Raw genomic sequence first — 18,794 nt, forward strand, 5'->3', positions numbered from 1 at the left:
TGGGTTCTGTTTGTTTCCTGTTATATCAGTGTTTATAACAACTGAACATAACCCACGGACACCTGATTATCTTTCCTAATCCAATAGAGTGGTTTGAATGCTTGTTTGTTGAAATGGAATCTGCTCATCTCTCTGTCTCAGATGTGGATGAGTGTAGCAGCCCCAGTGTCTGTCCCAGTGGCAAATGTGTAAACACCCATGGCTCCTACCAGTGCCAAGCATGTGGCGCTGGATTTAGGCCAGCCGGTGGGAGATGTCTGGGTAAGAGCTCATGGAGGCCCCATCTGGAAATCAGTGCTGCCATGGTGTGGGTTTTCCATATTTCACTTTATGATTGTGTAATAATAATATTCCCTTAGTCTGGCAAAGGCTGGAAACATAGACTTAGTTTTGGCAGTGTTCAGGATGACTTAAGGCGACATGGCGACAGTGTATGCCCTTCTGTAAGTGGTGACAGTTCCAGATATTTTTTCAGGATAGCCATGTGGCCTGAGTAAACTGGGAAGTTGATTTGATTTTGTTCACGTGGTTTCATTTTAATAACTGAACCCTTAAGGATAATTTAACAGTGAAGCAAAAATGTTTTTGGAACATCAGTCTAAACTCAGTAACCTCTTTAACCTGTGACATTTCCAGACATGGTCTTATATCAGATGAAATGGATGGTAAATTAAGGGAAACATTTCAATGTCCTGTAAAGCCCCTCTTATTAGCCAGTTGAATTGTGGTAAGCAGCTAAACCACTTTGTGGGCCTTTATTTAGAGGTTAACTGATGGGTGTCTCCACATTCTTAGATCCTCTCATCAGGCTCTATTCTCTCAAGCCTCTGTACATTCTCATGGCTCAATCATTTATTATACAACATCTCTCCCCTCTTTCTCCAGCAAATTTGACCCCTGGAGTTGCATCTGCGCTGTAGGCACGTTGTTACTGATCTTCAGCTGCTGTAAAAAGATTGTTTGCAATACCTCAAATTTAGAGAGTCAAAATATTTTGCCTTGGCCACAGCCTTGAACAAACAGTATGTTATTTTTGGATGGGTCTGGCCAGTGCAGTCAAGCCCAGTGGGGAGAGATTGTTTATTAGGGGTTCTCCGTTTGAGGATGGAAAAGGAGGACATAGACGCAGCGCTCGGGGAAGAGGTCATCAGATTGCATACTACTCCCTAACATTAGTCTCTACCTAGCTCAGTGCATGAAATGGAATGAAAAAGGCTAGCTATAACTCTAGGTGATCTACTATTGTAATATTTGTCACAGTTTTTTAGTGAGGAAGTGCAGTGCTAGGATTATGAAGAAATTAAGGGGTTCTTAATGGCTGTCTGAAGTCAAGCTTTAAGTGTGCTTACATGTGTATTCACATGTATATTCAATATAAATCCTTTGCCTTTCATAGGTGTATAGTGATCACAGGTTGATGCCTAAGAGCATTTAGGAAAAGCACCTTATAGGATGCGCTACTTCAGGAAAATTAATTGCTATGGACCTGTGATACAAAGAGGGCATTTTTCTCTTCATACTGTAGAGACCCAACTTCCACAAAGTCGAGTGGGTCCTGAGATCTCACGCTATGTGTGAGTGTAGTTTGCTGCCACAAAAAGCCCTTCTTGAAAGCTCAGGTTTCTGTTACTGTTTTGACATGTTACCGAGTGTTTTGAGCAGGAACAGGCATGATTACGATCATTTTAGATTACTGGTTTTCTTTCAAGGGAGCCTTGACAGCTGGTCCCACAGTACGTATTCATTTAAGTGAAAAAGCAAATTAGGGCTGTAATTATGCCTATTTGTGTTTGATAACTACATTTATCATTTACATCATGCAATGCCAAACTAATATACATTGGCATTTTAATTACAGTTCATGTTAAATGCACATTTATGCCACAATTAGACATAGTATTAGAACTGCACAAATATCTTAGCCATTGTTTGCTGGAGAGTACTGTGGACCAAAAGTGTCACTTCTCACTATTTTCTCTCTCTTTGAGATGGCGCATGAGAGAACGGGAGGTTGAACAGAGTTCACCGTAAAGTCCCTGACTTGTGTGCTGAATGGCTGTTCTCCATGAGGTTAGCTGAACAAGCAGGAGTTCTAGCTGCCTGCAAGGAGTATGTAAATAATGTTCCTTTTCTCCCATCATTGACTCAGTCAATTGCCTGTAGCACAGTAGTTAGTGGCCAATTGGCTGGTTGGTGGATAAGGCTGATTGGCAGTGTGATAGAGAAAACAGCCGAGTTTTCCTTTCAGGCCTTATCGGGGAGGACTCTGAGAAATGTTGGGAGATAGCAGAAACAAAGCTCTGTGGGATGCTGACAGACATCTGGCAGACAAAGGGGCAGTGTACACAAAGCTCTGCTTGTGCACACTTCACCCCCTGGGTCCAGTCAGTCTACTCTGTCTCTTTGCCTGCTCAAAACCATGGGTTTTCTGGATAGATTATAGAAGACACTAGATAAATGCACAAATACAGTACACAGGAGATGGGTCTGGCAAGTGTAGGACATTCTTAAATACAGAAATAATATTTTGAACCTGTCAGAAATATTTTTTGTAAAATCCTTCTCATGATAATGCTGATGACAATGTTATTTTGAATACACTTTTGTTGCAGGCAGGAACTGTTGGACATTTCTTTTAGAATGAACCTGTCTTAGTTTTTTCCATTTATGGCATCTGTACCTTTTTTCATTTGCGACATCTCTCTTACATATGTTTCCACCTTGATCTTTTGCCAATCACACTCTGTCTTCTTCTATGTTTCAGACATTAACGAGTGTCAGACAGTGGGTATGTGTGCCAATGGTCAGTGTGTGAACACAGAGGGTTCCTTCACTTGTACTTGCAACCATGGCTACCAAACAACTCCTCACAACAACAGCTGCCATGGTATATACAGCAATCACACACTGTTGTACATACCTACTTACACAGTATTATTTTTCACAGCAATCACTGTGCCACTGTCTCTCTTCCAGATGTTAACGAGTGCCTGCTCCTTGACTCCTGCATTCATGGTACATGCATTAATGTGCCAGGCTCCCACAGGTGCAGCTGTAATACAGGGTACCAACCCAGCTCTGATGCCAAAGCTTGTGAGGGTATGTGCAGTACAGTTTAGGCACCTTTTGCTCAGACTGACAGAGCCAGCAGTTCACTGCTTCCTGTAGAGGTCTGTTCTAAAGTAACACATGCAGAGTTAATGGTTGAACCATTCTTCAGGCTGACTTGGGCAACTTCATTTGTGATGTAGAACCTGTTTATAGAGGTCTTATAAATGCGTTTTTTTTGTTTGGTTTTTGTTTTTAAACTTTATCGTAAGTCAAAGTTACAACATATATTTGTGGTTATACCATTATACCATAATTAAATCATAATTTGTTCATTACAACTTGTAGACATACAGAGATAGATATCACTCTGTGCACACTTGATTGATTATGGGACCTTATGGTTTATGAGTCACTACCACTAATGTGTAAATAATGGTATGATACCAAGCACACAGCATTATAGTGAGGGAAGGGTAATGTCTCTTTTACAGATGTGGATGAGTGTGCTGAGCCCAGCCTGTGCAGGGCAGGTGTGTGTGTTAACACTGTTGGCTCCTTCAGTTGTACTCAGTGTGAGGCTGGATACACTCTCTCTCAGGACAGACAGAGGTGTGAAGGTGAGTCAGGCTCTATTCACTCAACCATACATGTTCCGTTTAGCTTTACTTGCTTAGTGCTTCCATGGAGGATTTAGAGGTTTTATAAGCTGCAGATTTAATTTCTCTGAATCCAACCTTTTTCTCACAGATATCAATGAGTGTCTATCCCTGTATATGTGCCCAAATGGCATCTGTCTGAACTCAGAGGGCTCATTTTCCTGTTACAACTGTCCCACTGGGTACAATGTCTCAGCAGATGGAGAACTATGTGAAGGTATGTAATAATAATAGTATTAATAATAATAATAATAATAATAATAATAATAATAGTTGTTATTTTTAACTCTAAAATCCTAAAACATGAACGAAATTACATTAAAATATATCAAAATGTTTATTGTATTAAAACAGGCATATCGTGTTGTAATAGCTCTCTGAAAAATTCTTATTTAGCCAGTAATAGTTATAAATTCTAATAATTTTTAATTATTATTATAATTATGAGTGATTGTGAGTTTTGTTGACCATGTGTTTTGAAAATAAAAATAAGAGAAACAGAAAGGGATTACTTCTATTAACAAAATGAACTTTTTTGTTTTCCTCAGTTTGAAAACAGTGAAATTAGATTTTATACTTTGTTACCCAGCATGTGCAATGAATAAAGTGCAGGCTCTAATATTAAAATATTGAGGGTCCAAAAACTCAAATTGTTGAACTATAAAGCCAAAAGGTAGCTATATTTAACAATAACTAAATTGAACCTCTTGGTCATCTTAAAGTTCAATGTGAAACATTGCCTGTCAAGAAATTAAAGGTGTATGAAGGTACTAATATAGTAACAATACAGTAAGAGACAGTTAAATACGTGTCAGGTTTTTGAACAGAGACAGAGTTGAATGCAGTATAGAATTTCAGTGTAATAGGGGCAATCCAAAGAGTAGTCAAATTTGGGCAAGGTTTGATACAAGTAGAGGCACAGAGCAAACAGATCCAATGGGCACAGGCAAGAGAATATCCAAAATAGGCAGGTAATCCAAATATCCAAAATAGCTGACAAGAAAACAAACTATGGCTCAGAAATGCAAGGCGTGCAAATGTGCAAACGAGACTTTGCAATGACAGATAGAGACAATAGGATATATATACATGAAGGAGAATGAGGCACAGGTGAATTTAGAACACAGGTGACTAGGACTGTATAGGAGGTTTATGGGATTCGTAGTCCAAACTAGACCAATTTGCGGCAGAGGAAGTAAGAATAGGATGTAGGTTATGGATAAGATTTCTGAAGACTACCTTGTTTCAACTGAACTATCACTGTGCTGCATCCACCTTTGTTCTCATCTTTATTATCACTGACTCTTATTTCAGATATTGATGAATGTGCATCACCCACTACCTGTCCCCAGGGAAAATGCATTAACACAAAGGGTTCCTACACCTGCACTATATGTAATACTGGATACAGGTTATCAGACGATGGGAGCCATTGTAAAGGTAAGCCTTAAGAAATAAAAGAGTTAAGGGAGAGAGGAGGGAGGGAGTGGGTGAAAGTGAGAAAAGGACGATATACTGTGTTTGGAATCACCGACTCCTTTAATCATTCAGTATTTCCTATCCAGATTATTACTCAGAAAATGAATGAGAATCAGAGTATAAAACAGTATTTCTTTCAGATACCATGATGTTTCTGATTATCATAATAAGAAAACTAAGTAAAGATGAAAGGCAATTGCAAGAGTCTGCAAATAATCTGAACCAAATATTTTTTGTATGAAACTGTATTACTGAACCCTGACAGCACACCTGTAAATACTGTCATATAAAGTATTAAGTACTGAACAACAAAAGACTTCAGCTAAGTCTGAGCTAAGATGCTATATTCAGGCATAACATCACTTTTGGTTCTGAAATCTGTTCTCTTGGCACTATCATGTGGAGCTATGTACCAAAAAAATTACATCAACCAAATGAAGAATGATGTCAACACTGTGATAAAACCAGTTCAAATGAGATTACAACTGTTAACTTGAACCGTTGGTATATTAAATTTATTAATGCTGTATAGTCAGGAAAACTTTATAAAATCATTGCGCGATATGATGTAGAATTAATCTTTCTGCATTTGCAGACTGATACTTATCTAGCTGCATAGTCCAGTGTGCCTCTTAGCTAGATGTATGTGGTAAGTGCCTTTGAATTTTGTCCATTTTATTGAAAGATTTTGCCTGAAGGTCCATGAAGTTTGCACTGTTTACTGAATTGCATTGCTTAATGAAGCATAAGCTTGGTTGTGCAAACCGCTTGCTCATGAGCCAGACAAGCAACGCGCTGCAGTGTGATTGTTGTCTTAATGTCACATGGTTTCTGAGTTGCACCACAAGTAAGGCCTGTGTAAGGTGTCTTACTCAACATGTTTGATCGGAGATCAAGTCTAGCGATTGGTTTCACCTGGCACACCATACCCTCTCTTGGATGATTATGTCAGAGTTTACATTAGAGCCTATCTATCTGTTTTGTCTGCAGATATTAATCTTGATGTCTACTAGTGATTAATGACCACATCTGGCTTTCTTTCTCTTTCTCACACACTCTGTGTTTTTGGCCCCTCGTCTGGTGTCAGTGTATCTCATGGCCCCATATTCCACCCTGCACTCAATCTATTCATCTTGTATCTAGGTGTCACTTACGCATTTCTGCATCAGAATAAATTGTTCTCCATTTGTTTTCTGTCCTTTTGCCTGGACTTGGATGAATTCGCACTGTCGAATGTGTGCCCAGGCCAGCTGTGCAGCAACTCTCCAGGCTCCTACTTATGGAGCAGTTGTTGGAGTGGCTCTGAGCTGTCAGTGGCCACAAGTACACAGTGATACAGACAGGGAGACATAGGTGGAGGAAGAAAGAAACAGAAAGAAAAAAGCAAGAAAGCAAGCAAGAACGAAAGGACACATTAGCACACATTTGTGTAAAGATTAACATCATTTGAAATTTGAAATGTTCTACTTGTACATTTTTAGTACATATACATGCGTGAATTTGCACATAATCTCAGTCTCTCTTACTCTCTGTCCCATGCATACACACAACTATTGAAATTTAGAATCAAACAGTATGTGTTTGGATGGCTGGGATGGCCATGAAGGGTGAGGGGAAGGAATTTCCTGCTTAGCGCCAGCCCTCCGAGGGTTTGTTGATGCAGTCATTATAAAGCACCTGTAATAGCTTGCTGTTTTGGATGACGCTCCCTTGTCTGCATACCTCATCTCTTGCCTCCTCCTCATCAACAGCTCTGTCAGTACATGTTAATAACGGGGGAGCCCATTCAGTGCGGCCTAAGTGCCGGCCAGCAGAGCTGAGCTGATTCACTGTGGTATGCAGTCCGTTTTGCTTGGTTATCGGCAGATCTTTATGGGACTTTCTGTGTCCAACAGCGAGTGGTTTGGAATTAATGTGCATTTTGATTGAAAAGTGAGGAAGTATCGATGGTGCCTAAATAAATCACTGGAAATTGTTGTAAGGCAGCAGGAGGCCAAAAAATGGAGACCACCAAGGTTTCCTCTTTTTGACCAGTACATTTCAGTTATTTGCCAACTGGAGATATTTTTTACTTCCTCCTCCTCTCTGACTATTTTGTTGACAGCACTTTTTGTTCGGCTGTGTATTTCAGATATTGATGAATGTGAGTCTCCTGAAGTGTGCCCACTGGCTGGCTGCACAAACACTGCAGGCTCATACTCCTGCATGACCTGTGACTATGGCTACATGCTCTCCTCTGACCGAAGCACATGTGAAGGTGGCTTGCTGTTTGCTTGTCTTTATAGACAACTGAACACTGAAGCATTTTAGAGTCATGTGTATATATAATCAGTTATATAATTTATCACAGAACTATACTTAATCTATGTCCAAGAAGAAGTTTTAATATTATTTATCCATTTCCCATGGCATTTTTGTGTTATTTGTTTACTGATTTTCTACTGGTATTTTGTCAAATTACCAATCATTCGATTTAGTGGATGTGTTGATATTTTGTGTAATCTATCCTTGCAGATATTGATGAATGTGAGGACATATCAGCATGTCTAAATGGAGAGTGTACAAACACAGCTGGCTCTTATCACTGTGGCTGTCGCACAGGCTTTGAGCTTATAGGCACTGAATGCAAAGGTGCTCCTTTAATATTGGATAATTATTTTTAATATAATTTGTAGTGTATATGTGTGTGTGTGTGTGTGTGTGTGTGTGTGTGTGTGTGTGTGTGTGTGTGTGTGTGTGTGTGTGTGTGTGTGTGTGTGTGTTAGCCTACAATCAATACACATTTATCTTTGATATTTAAATATATAAGTAATTGTGCAATTGAATATTCTAAAAATGTTTATACAATGCATTGATTTAGGTGCTTCCTTTTCATTAATAAGTGCAACATGTTTCTAAATTGCAGTATATTCTCTTTTATTCATTGTTGTTTTTGTTGTTGTTGACCAGATGTGAATGAGTGCCTGTCCATGGACATGTGTGGATTAGGAAACTGCCTGAACACTGAGGGCTCTTTTCTCTGCATCTGTCCGGTGGGCTTTGCCCAAAGCCATGCTGAAGCGGGCTGCCAGGGTAAGGCACACATACTGATCTTCATACCCTCTACACAGAATTCTACAATTTAATACTTCAGTGGAGAAACTGACAAATTCCTGGGATTTTGTGACTTTCTGGACAAAAAAAAACCCCCTTTAACAGGAAAAGAAGCACAGCGTATTGATAACAGATGACAAAGATAATGAAGTTCACAGCATTTTAGTGTGTTTGCAGTAGCAGTATTACATAAATGAGTAGGGTTACGGTTAGTATGTAGCGAAATTGTCATCTGATTCACCTCGGCTTCGCTGAAAAAAATGTGTTCAGTACAAAAGATCCCTAGTTTGCCTGATGAGAGCCAAAGTAATGACTGCGTGCAGAGAGACTCTGGGCAACGTTAAGGCCAGGGCTCTCATTCAAGGTTGCAGAGCTTGTATGTAAGCCACACCCTGCTTGGTGAAACAACCTTGCTGTGGAGACAAGCCAAGCATATCTACTGCACAAACGGCGGCCAACAGACTTCACCAAAGTCTTTGTGAAATCACTACACAATCAAGATAAAATATTAGAAGGAGAGATGAGAAGAGGGCATGCAGGGAGTATGTAATGTTTGAAACAGCATGCAGAAAATGTTTTGATAAGAAGAGGACAACACTAAAAATGGAATGGAACAAGGGGAAAATTGAATAATACACAAGAAGAGACTGGTGTTTGATGAAACAAGGAGAATAGTGTGGCAGAAAGAGAGAGAGAGAGACAGACAGAGAGAAAGAGACAAGCAGGGACACAGAGGGAGTACTAAAGGATCAGAACTTTTTGTTGCTAGTGGGCCACAGTGAGACATCAATATTTTGTCAAAGTATGGAGAGTCCTCATCCTCTAAACACTGCCATGTCTCTGACCCAACAACATCTCACACCACTCCCAATGAGAAAAACCCGACCCCACATGCTGGATACAGCAGAAGGATTAGCACCAAGCATAACTTTTACTGTAGCCTGAGGAATTTAGATGACCTTCTTACTATACGTGGAAGGCATCAAGAAAGCACCTATAAGAAATCAGTGAGAAGTATGAATTATTGAGGCAGCTGCAGTTAGAATACAAACTGTGCAAACGTTATAAAGAAATGTGAATTAATATAGTAAACAGTCGATTACAGTAGAATATATTGATTTCTTCTACAGCTATACGGGGGGGGGGGGGGGGGGGGGGGGGGTGGAGTTTAGTACGGGTATGTAGGTGTTCACAAAAATAACTTCTTGACCAGACTTGTACCTTATATTCATGCTGGCCAAATTAACCCCAACTCATTCTAAATTATGGCAAGCAAACTTCATCCAATATTCCTAATGTTGTGCAGTGCCATTAAAACCTACACATATGTGCACACAGCACACACACACACACACACACACACCACACACACACACACCTCTGGCCCAGCGCCACAGAAAATATTGGGGTCTAATTATGCTGTAAATCAGAGTGAGCGTATTTTCCTCCATCTGCTTAGGTATCCGTGTATATGCAGTCAGTGACGCCAAGTCACTAGTGAGACGTGAGGGATGACGTGGTCTGGGTGCGGGTCTGGGCGCGGGTCTGTTTGTGTACTTTTATGTGCATGTTCATATCTCTGTGTATACACACGCACATATTTTCACAACCACTTAGTCTGGTATAGCGAAGCAATAGCAGTTTGTTTGTTTATGTGACACTTTACCAACTAGTTTTAGTGTAAATGAATATACAGATTGCATGCTGTACATGTGTATGTATAGCCTTAAAGTCTAGTTGACACAATACCAAAGCACACGGGATCTAATTTGTATATTGTACTGAGAGAACAAAAAAATTATTACTCCCTTCAAGCATAACTTGTGGCCCTGTAATTCTTAAGGAAATGAAAAATATAAATACATTGATTTGACTCTTAGCCAAGGGGCTTTATTTGTTGATATAAGTGATGAGGAATTTGTGAGCGATAGATTTATGAATGATGGGGAAATTTGTAAGTGAGGAAACTTCCCTTCTGGTGAATTGTGAAACATCTTCTGGATTATACCACATGTCCAGTAGCCTTGTCTTATTGCTATTAGACAATTCAGTAATCTAGATAAAACGTGTAGTCTTTGATTTTAAATGAACTGTTTTGGTTCTTGTAGTTAAATAGCAAGTAGCTTTGGTAATGCATAAATCATGCAGTGTATGTCTTTTTTTTTTTTTTGCCATTTTATGCTGCTTTATATTTTTATGCTGCACACAGTGATTAATTCTTAAAAGATATGCTCTGTTTGTTCTCTTAATCAGGCTTTTGTGAAATAAACGGTGGTCTTTAAGTAATGTCATACTTTGCTGCCTCATGAATGACTAAGTTAAGTGACTTCTAGGTTATGTGGTAATGTAACTTTACTCTTCTGTCTTTGTTTAATCAAGCATGTAGCTGTCATTATAATTTTTTTATTCGATGAGTTCATGAATTTCCTAGCCCATGAGCTCAGGATATCATAATTACTTATTTTTCTTGTTGCATGCTTGGTGGGTGTAGTATCTTTGGCACTGTAACACTGGAAAACAGCATGACTTATATTTTTCTTTGGATGTGATCCATACATGTAAACTACTTACATTTCAATGTATAGAGTGTATTATCAATCTGTGTTAATGTGTGCAGTTCATCTACTCAACATATGACATGAATCATTTTCCTTAACGCTATGATTTATACTAAGGCATCTTCCTGTTTTTATCATTATTGACATTCAGTTCATCAAGCTGTTTGACAGCAGTGGATCTAGTGCGTCTATGACTGAGACAGCAGCTCTCCAGCTACACAGCATGGAGCCTTAACCACAGAGCCATTACCACTAACGGCTCTATCATATTCAGAAAAGAAGTTCTTTCTTTGTACATTAATCTTTCTCCTTCTCTCTCCACCACCCCTGTCTCCTTGACCTCTCCCTGTGTTAGATGTGGATGAGTGTGCAGAAGCAACGACATGTTCAAATGGGGAATGCATGAACACAGAAGGCTCGTACAAGTGTCTATGTGACTCGGGGTATAAGTTCTCTACAGACTCCAGAGACTGTGAGGGTGAGTCTGTCTATTTCTGATTTGCATAGCTGTAGAATAGCGCTCCAAGTGAGAAGTTTAAAAGCCCAAATTTAACCGCAGTTGCTATCTTTGTGTGTGTGTGTGTGTGTGTGTGTGTGTGTGTGTGTGTGTGTAGATCTAGATGAGTGTAAGGAGTATAGTGATGCATGTGGGGCATGGAACTGTGAGAACACACTGGGTTCATACCGTTGCTTCGTGGGCTGCCAGTCAGGCTTCTATGGAGAGGATAACAAAGACTGTGGTGAGTGTCCATAATCCCATTACATAAATAACCTTCAGAATTATCCTGCAGAATTGTACTGATTTCATGGAAGGACTTCAAAAATGAATGCTGACAAAATACTTGGGAGATTCTCTAAAATGTATATTCCTCTGTTTTGTCTATACTGTCTTTGACTACACACTGTCTCAGTCACCCCCATCCTACCCATGTGATGACACTAATATAATTTTCACACAAACACACACATACACAGACCTACTGAGGCTCGAGTGTATCAAACGGCATCAGGTGTACTCATTCCTCTCATGCAGGAAAAAGACATGGGAGGAAACAGTTCTGACAAGTGGTTTTGTGCACAGACAGCTCTTTGTCATTCGAAGCAGCCTTCTCAGGATCACCTACAGGCTAGTGCTGCAGCCAGGGTTAGGTTTGGCTGGTACACAGAATAACATGAGTGCTGTAGTCCCACACTCTGTGTGTGGACCAGCCTCGGCCAGAACCCTGTGTTCTCTCGCTCTCTCTCAGAGCCGTGGGGCATCTGGTCTGTTGGCAAAAGATGCAGTCTCACACATGGCAGGGCTTCTGCACTGCCCGCAACACTTAGTGCATTCAACTTTTTTGCCATTGGCATCTCTCTTCCAGGATTGTTAGCTAACTCGGTGAACATGTGTGCTGTCTTCTCATTTCACAACATTCTGTAGTTTCCTCTGTGGGTATGAGGTCTTCATTGACATATATATGATTGCAGATATTGTTCATATGACTATATGACTATTCATATGTCATTTGTTACACTACATTTTTATATTTACCAACAAATAGCCAAGCTTTCCACAGTTTATAAGTTTTCAAACACAAATGTTTGAAAAAGTAAAGAAGCATGTAATGTTTTCACAATCTCATCAAGATTTAGCTTTTTAAAATGTGGTTTGACTTTGAAGTCTTATTGGTTTTTGCAGTTTATATCAAAGGTTTTGAGACATTCCTTAAAATTGAATAAACAGTGACATTGCTTTTGCCTTGTTTCTCCTGAGGCATTACTTTCTGTGAAGGCCAACACCTGTCCCTGTGTGAGAGACAGCACTGGGGAATAAAAGGGTGAACATTGAATTATGTCTTCAACTATGGCCTGTTTTAGCTCCCAGTTGGAGATTTGGAGCTCTTTTTAAAAAATACCTAACACCATTGATTTCTACATTAGCAACAAGCCCTGTGAATTCACAGCATTGTTTTGGGAGCCATGACAGCTGGACCCTGTCCGAGTGCCAAGCCCTTCTGGTTGTGTCCTTCCCAGATTTGTACCAGTCTTTTTGTTGGATTTCGTAACTGTCCATTAGTCATTTTTGATGGCGCATACCATGAGCACTGAAAGTCAACTCCAGCAGATAATCATCAGTTTGAACTTCTGAATTATTCTCCAGCATTCTGATATGTTTGTTTGTTGTGAGAGTTCATATTTGGCAGTCTGCTCTCACCTTGGCCAGCCTCTGTAAATAACCGCTCAGACTTTCACCCATAGGGCACATTGTGTTCTGACTGGCTAAAGCCAGCTCTCCAGCACAGACCCCTAGACAATGCTTACTTGTTCAACTTAATCTTGGGAATAGCAAGCAAGGTGCATCCATCATCCCAATAAAGCAATAGAGCAGAGGACTCCCATTCCACCCATTTACACTGGGAAACATTTTCATCCACTTCTAAAAAAAAAAAAATCATCAGCTATTTAGTATGTACTTGTGTAATTATGGAAGCATGTAATTTGATTGTTTGTTTAACAGACTGGAAGGGTGTAGATATGTTTTCTCTCTGGTCTCCAGTGGAGACAGAGGTTTGTCTTTGGCTCTGTTTGACCATTGTTGTTGAATTGATCATAAGACATCAGGGTGTGTATGAGGTACAACAGAAAGATATAGGGGAACCATTAATGTGTAAAAGATATGCTCTGCCATACAGTCCCCACCATGTCCTGCCATATGAACCCCACCGTGTCCTACCATACCATCAGCATGTTTGCACATCAGTATATTTTTGTAGTATGATAGTTCACTAATGTGTTCTAAGTGTAATGCACACAAACACTGTACCATTGTGGGGGTCTCCAGTATATAGTAAATAACATTGGAAATGTTCACCTCCTCCTGATTTCGTAGAACAGATTATTTCCTCGGTAGATTATAATAAACTTATAATGCATAAGCCTGTGGTCAACTGTTAGTGATGGTACCTTTTGTCCTTATTTTCTGGCAGTCATAATTGTACTATTTTGTATCATTCTTTCTTGTCTGTGAAAGACCAGTTGTAACAATTTTGGCTTTGACTTCACTCCTTTTGCCATGATATCTGATAGTCTGATGCTATTGTGTAGTTTACAGGATGGGAAGTTCTGTTTTTTTTTCTCTTAAAGTGGTGAAGAGAAAAATGTTTCTCTGATTATTTGATGTAACAGCTGAACTCTCCTGTTACCTTTTACTGGGGTCTCACAGCTGACCACTAGACATGTTGTTCACAAGCCTACTTAAGCTGCTAACACACGAGGAAATGCATTACACAGATATTAATGGCTTCTTGTCAGTTTTGGGCTAGAATTTCTGTTAACCCACCCTGAGGATTCAGCGACTAGACTGTGGATTTATTATTGTTGTGCATGTTTGCATATGCATGAGAAAGAGCATGGATCCACATAATGTATCAGCAAACACGTGTGCACTTTGAGAACTCAAGAGGACAGTGAGGTATCATGTTCACACTCTCTTGCAGGTTTATGAAGGCCGAAGTAGTTCTGGTGCTGCTGTAGTATTCCCTGACCGCCGAGTGTCTCATTGCTTTCCAGCCATTTGGCTCCTGTCCTGGTAGGTCAGCCACAGGCCAGAGCAGCTCAAGGGAGCAGGAGGGTGCCTCTGCTGTTCCTGTTTTGTGTGCTTTTTAGGAAATGTTCTCTCCAATCATTTTAGCTCATCAAATCCCTCAATACGTTTTGTAATGAAAATTTCCAGCATGCTATTTGCCAAGAGCAGTTTCTCTTTTATTAGGCTATTGTGGGTTACATCAGATTTTATTAGTGTGTTGATTAGTAACACCACCTCTACCGTTCTGTATATAATTATAAAGTACTCTTCTTTTAAAAGACCATGCAGCACACTGTGCATTCTGTGTGATTGTCTGCTTCACATTTCATGCTTCTGCTGTAATAACCCTACTGATAACAGCACACTAATGGTTTCTGATGGAAATCGATTTAAACACTGGCCGAGGTGAACACTAAGGTTTACGTTAGCCTGAGATTAATCACATGACCCATGAAAAGCAGTCACTGGTGACTGAGGTGTAAAAACACTGCACTGTTTTTTGTTGTGCTTTTTTTTCCTGTCAGTTATAATCAGACTTTTTTTCTCTTTATATGTCATGTTCTGGCTTGGCTCACTACAATCCAATTATGTATTTGAAAGTGAAGACCATGCTTTTTGTTAATCAATTAAAGTCTGAGGAGTGAATGTAGAAAAGGGAAAGAACCCGGAGAACAGGAGGGCTGCAGTTCTGGGCGGCTTCTGCTTTGCGCTAGAAGGGTAGACCCCTTGCCAAAGATCTAAGAGTGGAGCGTAGGGGTTTTGGAGGAAATGAAGAGGTGGCAGCAGTGCAAAAGAACCTCACAGGGAACAGTAGTGGGGAATAGGGAAGATATTAGCTAGAAGGAAGAGGTTTCAGGCATAGTCTTTCTCGAGAACTTCAGTTATTGCATAACCCCATTTCAAGGTGAAATTGCTAACAAATGTTAAACAATGAAATGGAAAGCATTAGTCCCAGTCTTTCATGGTATTTAGCCATGTGCAGTATACACACAGTAAAAGGTGTGCTCTCTGAGCTCAGGCAGCGTGGCTTTGATTTATTGTTGTGTTGTTACATAATTTAAAGCTTTTGAGGCTGATTGCCAAACTTGTGGTTATCCCTTATACTGGCTTTCTACAAGGCAAAAAAGATACAATCCTTCTGGTATGTCTAAAAGAATGGAGTTTGGATCCTACTGTGTGCTTTTTAATGGTTCAGCCTTACCATATTAGTCATTCATCCTTTATAGCCTCTGAAAAATTGCTCAAGACAAGAGGAATCTTCCTCTGACACTATGCTAGAAATTTTAAAGTGTCAATATTCTTAAAGGGGATTATTCATGTTTAGACTTAGCTAAACCCTGACCAAAGACTCAATGACAAGGCAAATCTGAACTTATCAAAAACTGCCTCTACACCCAGTTTTCTGAGAAAGCATCAATGCAACACTAACTCTACTGACTCCACGCACTGTTCCAAAATCGACCTACAATGATTCATACAAAGAATAGTTCTGGGTTGGAGCATTACTCAAAGCCTGCCAAATGTGGGACATGAAAGTTTTCAGTTCATTTTTTTCATTATAAAACATTGGTTAAGAGAAAACTGAAGGCCCCACACAGTTATATAATATGACCTCCCAGGTCTGTTCAGAGAGCAGGCAGCATCTTTGTTCCAGGCTGAAGTTTTCCAGATGCATGTTCCACTAGTGCATAGACAGGGAGCCAAAAGAGCAAAATAATCACTTTTCATCTGGTCACAGGTCTCCTGTTTATCCAGTCTGAAAATTTTATCCGACTAAAATAATGATATAACACAATAAAATGAACATTGCAGGTATTTTAAAATTGCCTAGTTGCATTTGATACATTTTTAACCTGACTTTATATTCACTTTAGGAGATCTGCAAACAATGTTGTTTTGGGAGAGTGGCATTGATTACCAAGGAAGATAATCTAGTTATTAACAGACTTAATATTAAATGATGCCGCAGACTGTGTATTAACACACCTCTGAACTGTTCTGGCAGCATACCAGCACCAATCCCATCTGTCCACAAATGCTTCTTCTCTGCTGATACAGTTTTTAATCTTCCTTTCTGTCTGGTGTTGCTTTCCTACTTAGATATTAATGAGTGTGAGGACGAGACAATCTGTGGCAAGCATGGCTACTGTGAGAACACAGATGGATCTTACCGCTGTCAGTGTGACCAAGGATACACCAACCCCCCTGAGGGCCAAGGCTGCATTGGTATGGTGAAGGAAATGCTTAACCTAAATGTACTTGTGATGCATCAAAAACATAAACAACACAATTTACAGTGTGTGTGTGTGTGTGTGTGTGCCTTCCTGAAATGGCAGATATAAATGAGTGTGAGAGGAGTACTGCTCTGTGTGGTGAGGCTCTGTGTGAGAATGTGGAAGGAAGTTTCTTGTGCCTCTGCCCCAGTGAGGATGAGGAATTTGACCCCATCACTAACCAGTGCAGACCCCGTTCCATTAACTTACCAGGTAAGAAAACACAAATGCACACACACATGCGCATATATCCAAATCTTTGTGTTGTCTATAGTTAAAATACCTTAAAACAAAATTGATGCAACTTGCACAGCAGGAGAATACAATTTGAAATAAGTGGAATTCCTGTGTTGCTTTAGCACAAATACATGAAAAAACTGTAAAAGCACCTAGGGTATCTTTTACTGATTTAAAGGAACATTAGTTAAGGGGCAAGAAAGACCACCTCTAGCAGTTAAGTAGGTGAACTTTAGGTGATTTTTATTACTCTTTGGATGCACCTTCCATTCTCACCCAACACAAAGCATGCCTCCAAGATCTATGGTGTCTATTTAAATTAGTTTTATAGCATTAACAAAGTTGACATGACTTTACTTTCAAGCGATGAGGTAGGCTGTTTATTAATAAGACATTATTATTTAATACATTGTTAGCAAAAGTTGGTAGCTATTATCTCAGGATGGGAGTGCTTGTAGACAGAAACCAAGATAGGCTGCAATGCTGGCAAAGAACTGAATTAGTGGCATTTGGCCAGAATCACTTTTCATCAACAAATTCCCGTGTTTAGGGGACGTGATCATGTCAGCATTTTACCTTGATATCTGATGTTTCCCACTACAAAATTTAACTTTTTGATAGTGAAATTATAAACCTATAAACACTTAGAATTTAGCCCATAATGAATTGCTGCTGAAAATGATCGAGTGTATTCACTGTCCAATATTTCTTTGTAATGAACACCTATGAGTTTATGAATCACTGCCTGTGTTAGTTAGCAATTTAGTTAAATAGCTAGCATCCGTGCTACATGCATACGGCATTCTCTCTCTCTTTCTCTCTCTCTATCTATCTATCTATCTCTCTCTCTCTCTCTCTCTCTCTATATATATATATATATATATATATATATATATATATATAAATCTGAAATATCTACAAAAGGGGCAGATAGAGGATCTATCTATCTATCTATCTATCTATCTATCTATCTATCTATCTATCTATCTATCTATCTATCTATCTATCTATCTATCTATCTATCTATCTATCTATCTATCTATCTATCTATCTATCTATCTATCTATCCAGAGTTGTGTAGTGGGAACAGTAGAGCGAGCCGATGACTTTGAAAGTCGTGTAGTGTGTCCTTGGCTCAATATATTTAATGTCGAGTGGGAATGGGCAAGGTTAAAAGTTGAACTGCAGCCAGCCACTAGAGAGCATTAGACACTTAGTGGCTTAATTTTTTACCCACTGTCGTCCAGTATGTACAGTCAATGGCTACAAGGGAGTTTGACCAACAATATACCTCTTTGAAGGTGGTTCACTCAAAGCATTACTTTATTTAGCTAGTTGTCTACGTAATGATCTATTTAAATACCTATCCAGGTGGAACTTGGCTAATTCTGTGTCCAACTTCATCCTCTTCTCATATAATAATTGTTTCCATTTTGGGAAAGCACATATGCACGTCTTAGCCAGACAGACAGAGATGGGGGGTTTTCTAGGCACCTAATACATGTGCTGATGCCGTTGCTAAAAAATTGTTTTATTATTATGTTCTATATATTTCACATTTATTTGAATTAGTTAGAAAAGGGGAAAATTCAGTAATGCATCTTTAATATTCCATCTTCTGAATGAAACTGACAGCCTGTTAAGACAAGTTTCAGTAAAGTTAATTCTGGTCCAAGACAAACAAGGATAAGGTATAGCTATTGGCAGTGCATATGTGGAAACATTTTTTTGACCACTAACAGCCTTGAGCATAAACATATTACTGACATGCAGTGCAATTTGGAAAAGAAAGGAAGTAACCTTATGAACTTGGTCTGTCCTTGTGGTGTCTCTGTTGTATATTCACGTGTAAGATATTTACAGAAAACCTAAAATATTC

At 39.4% G+C, this 18,794-nt stretch overlaps 1 protein-coding gene across 4 annotated transcripts in view; it reads left to right on the plus strand.

Annotated features, from left to right (window-relative positions):
- LOC113580675 (latent-transforming growth factor beta-binding protein 2) overlaps positions 1-18,794 on the plus strand; it is an 82,712-nt gene that overhangs the window by 57,701 nt on the left and 6,217 nt on the right. For 3 of the 4 annotated variants that reach the window (XM_035532707.1, XM_035532708.1, XM_035532709.1), the window contains exons 19-31: positions 142-261; positions 2,765-2,887; positions 2,977-3,099; positions 3,543-3,668; positions 3,799-3,924; positions 5,022-5,147; positions 7,318-7,443; positions 7,701-7,817; positions 8,136-8,258; positions 11,193-11,315; positions 11,452-11,577; positions 16,506-16,631; positions 16,742-16,891. In XM_035532707.1, coding sequence (XP_035388600.1) covers positions 142-261; positions 2,765-2,887; positions 2,977-3,099; positions 3,543-3,668; positions 3,799-3,924; positions 5,022-5,147; positions 7,318-7,443; positions 7,701-7,817; positions 8,136-8,258; positions 11,193-11,315; positions 11,452-11,577; positions 16,506-16,631; positions 16,742-16,891 — 1,635 coding nt within the window. The remainder of the gene's footprint in view (positions 1-141; positions 262-2,764; positions 2,888-2,976; positions 3,100-3,542; positions 3,669-3,798; positions 3,925-5,021; positions 5,148-7,317; positions 7,444-7,700; positions 7,818-8,135; positions 8,259-11,192; positions 11,316-11,451; positions 11,578-16,505; positions 16,632-16,741; positions 16,892-18,794) is intronic. The other variant, XM_035532710.1, reaches the window with a different exon arrangement.

This window comes from Electrophorus electricus, chromosome 13 (genome assembly GCF_013358815.1).
Source record: "Electrophorus electricus isolate fEleEle1 chromosome 13, fEleEle1.pri, whole genome shotgun sequence".
In the NCBI taxonomy this organism is placed as follows: Eukaryota; Metazoa; Chordata; class Actinopteri; order Gymnotiformes; family Gymnotidae; genus Electrophorus; species Electrophorus electricus.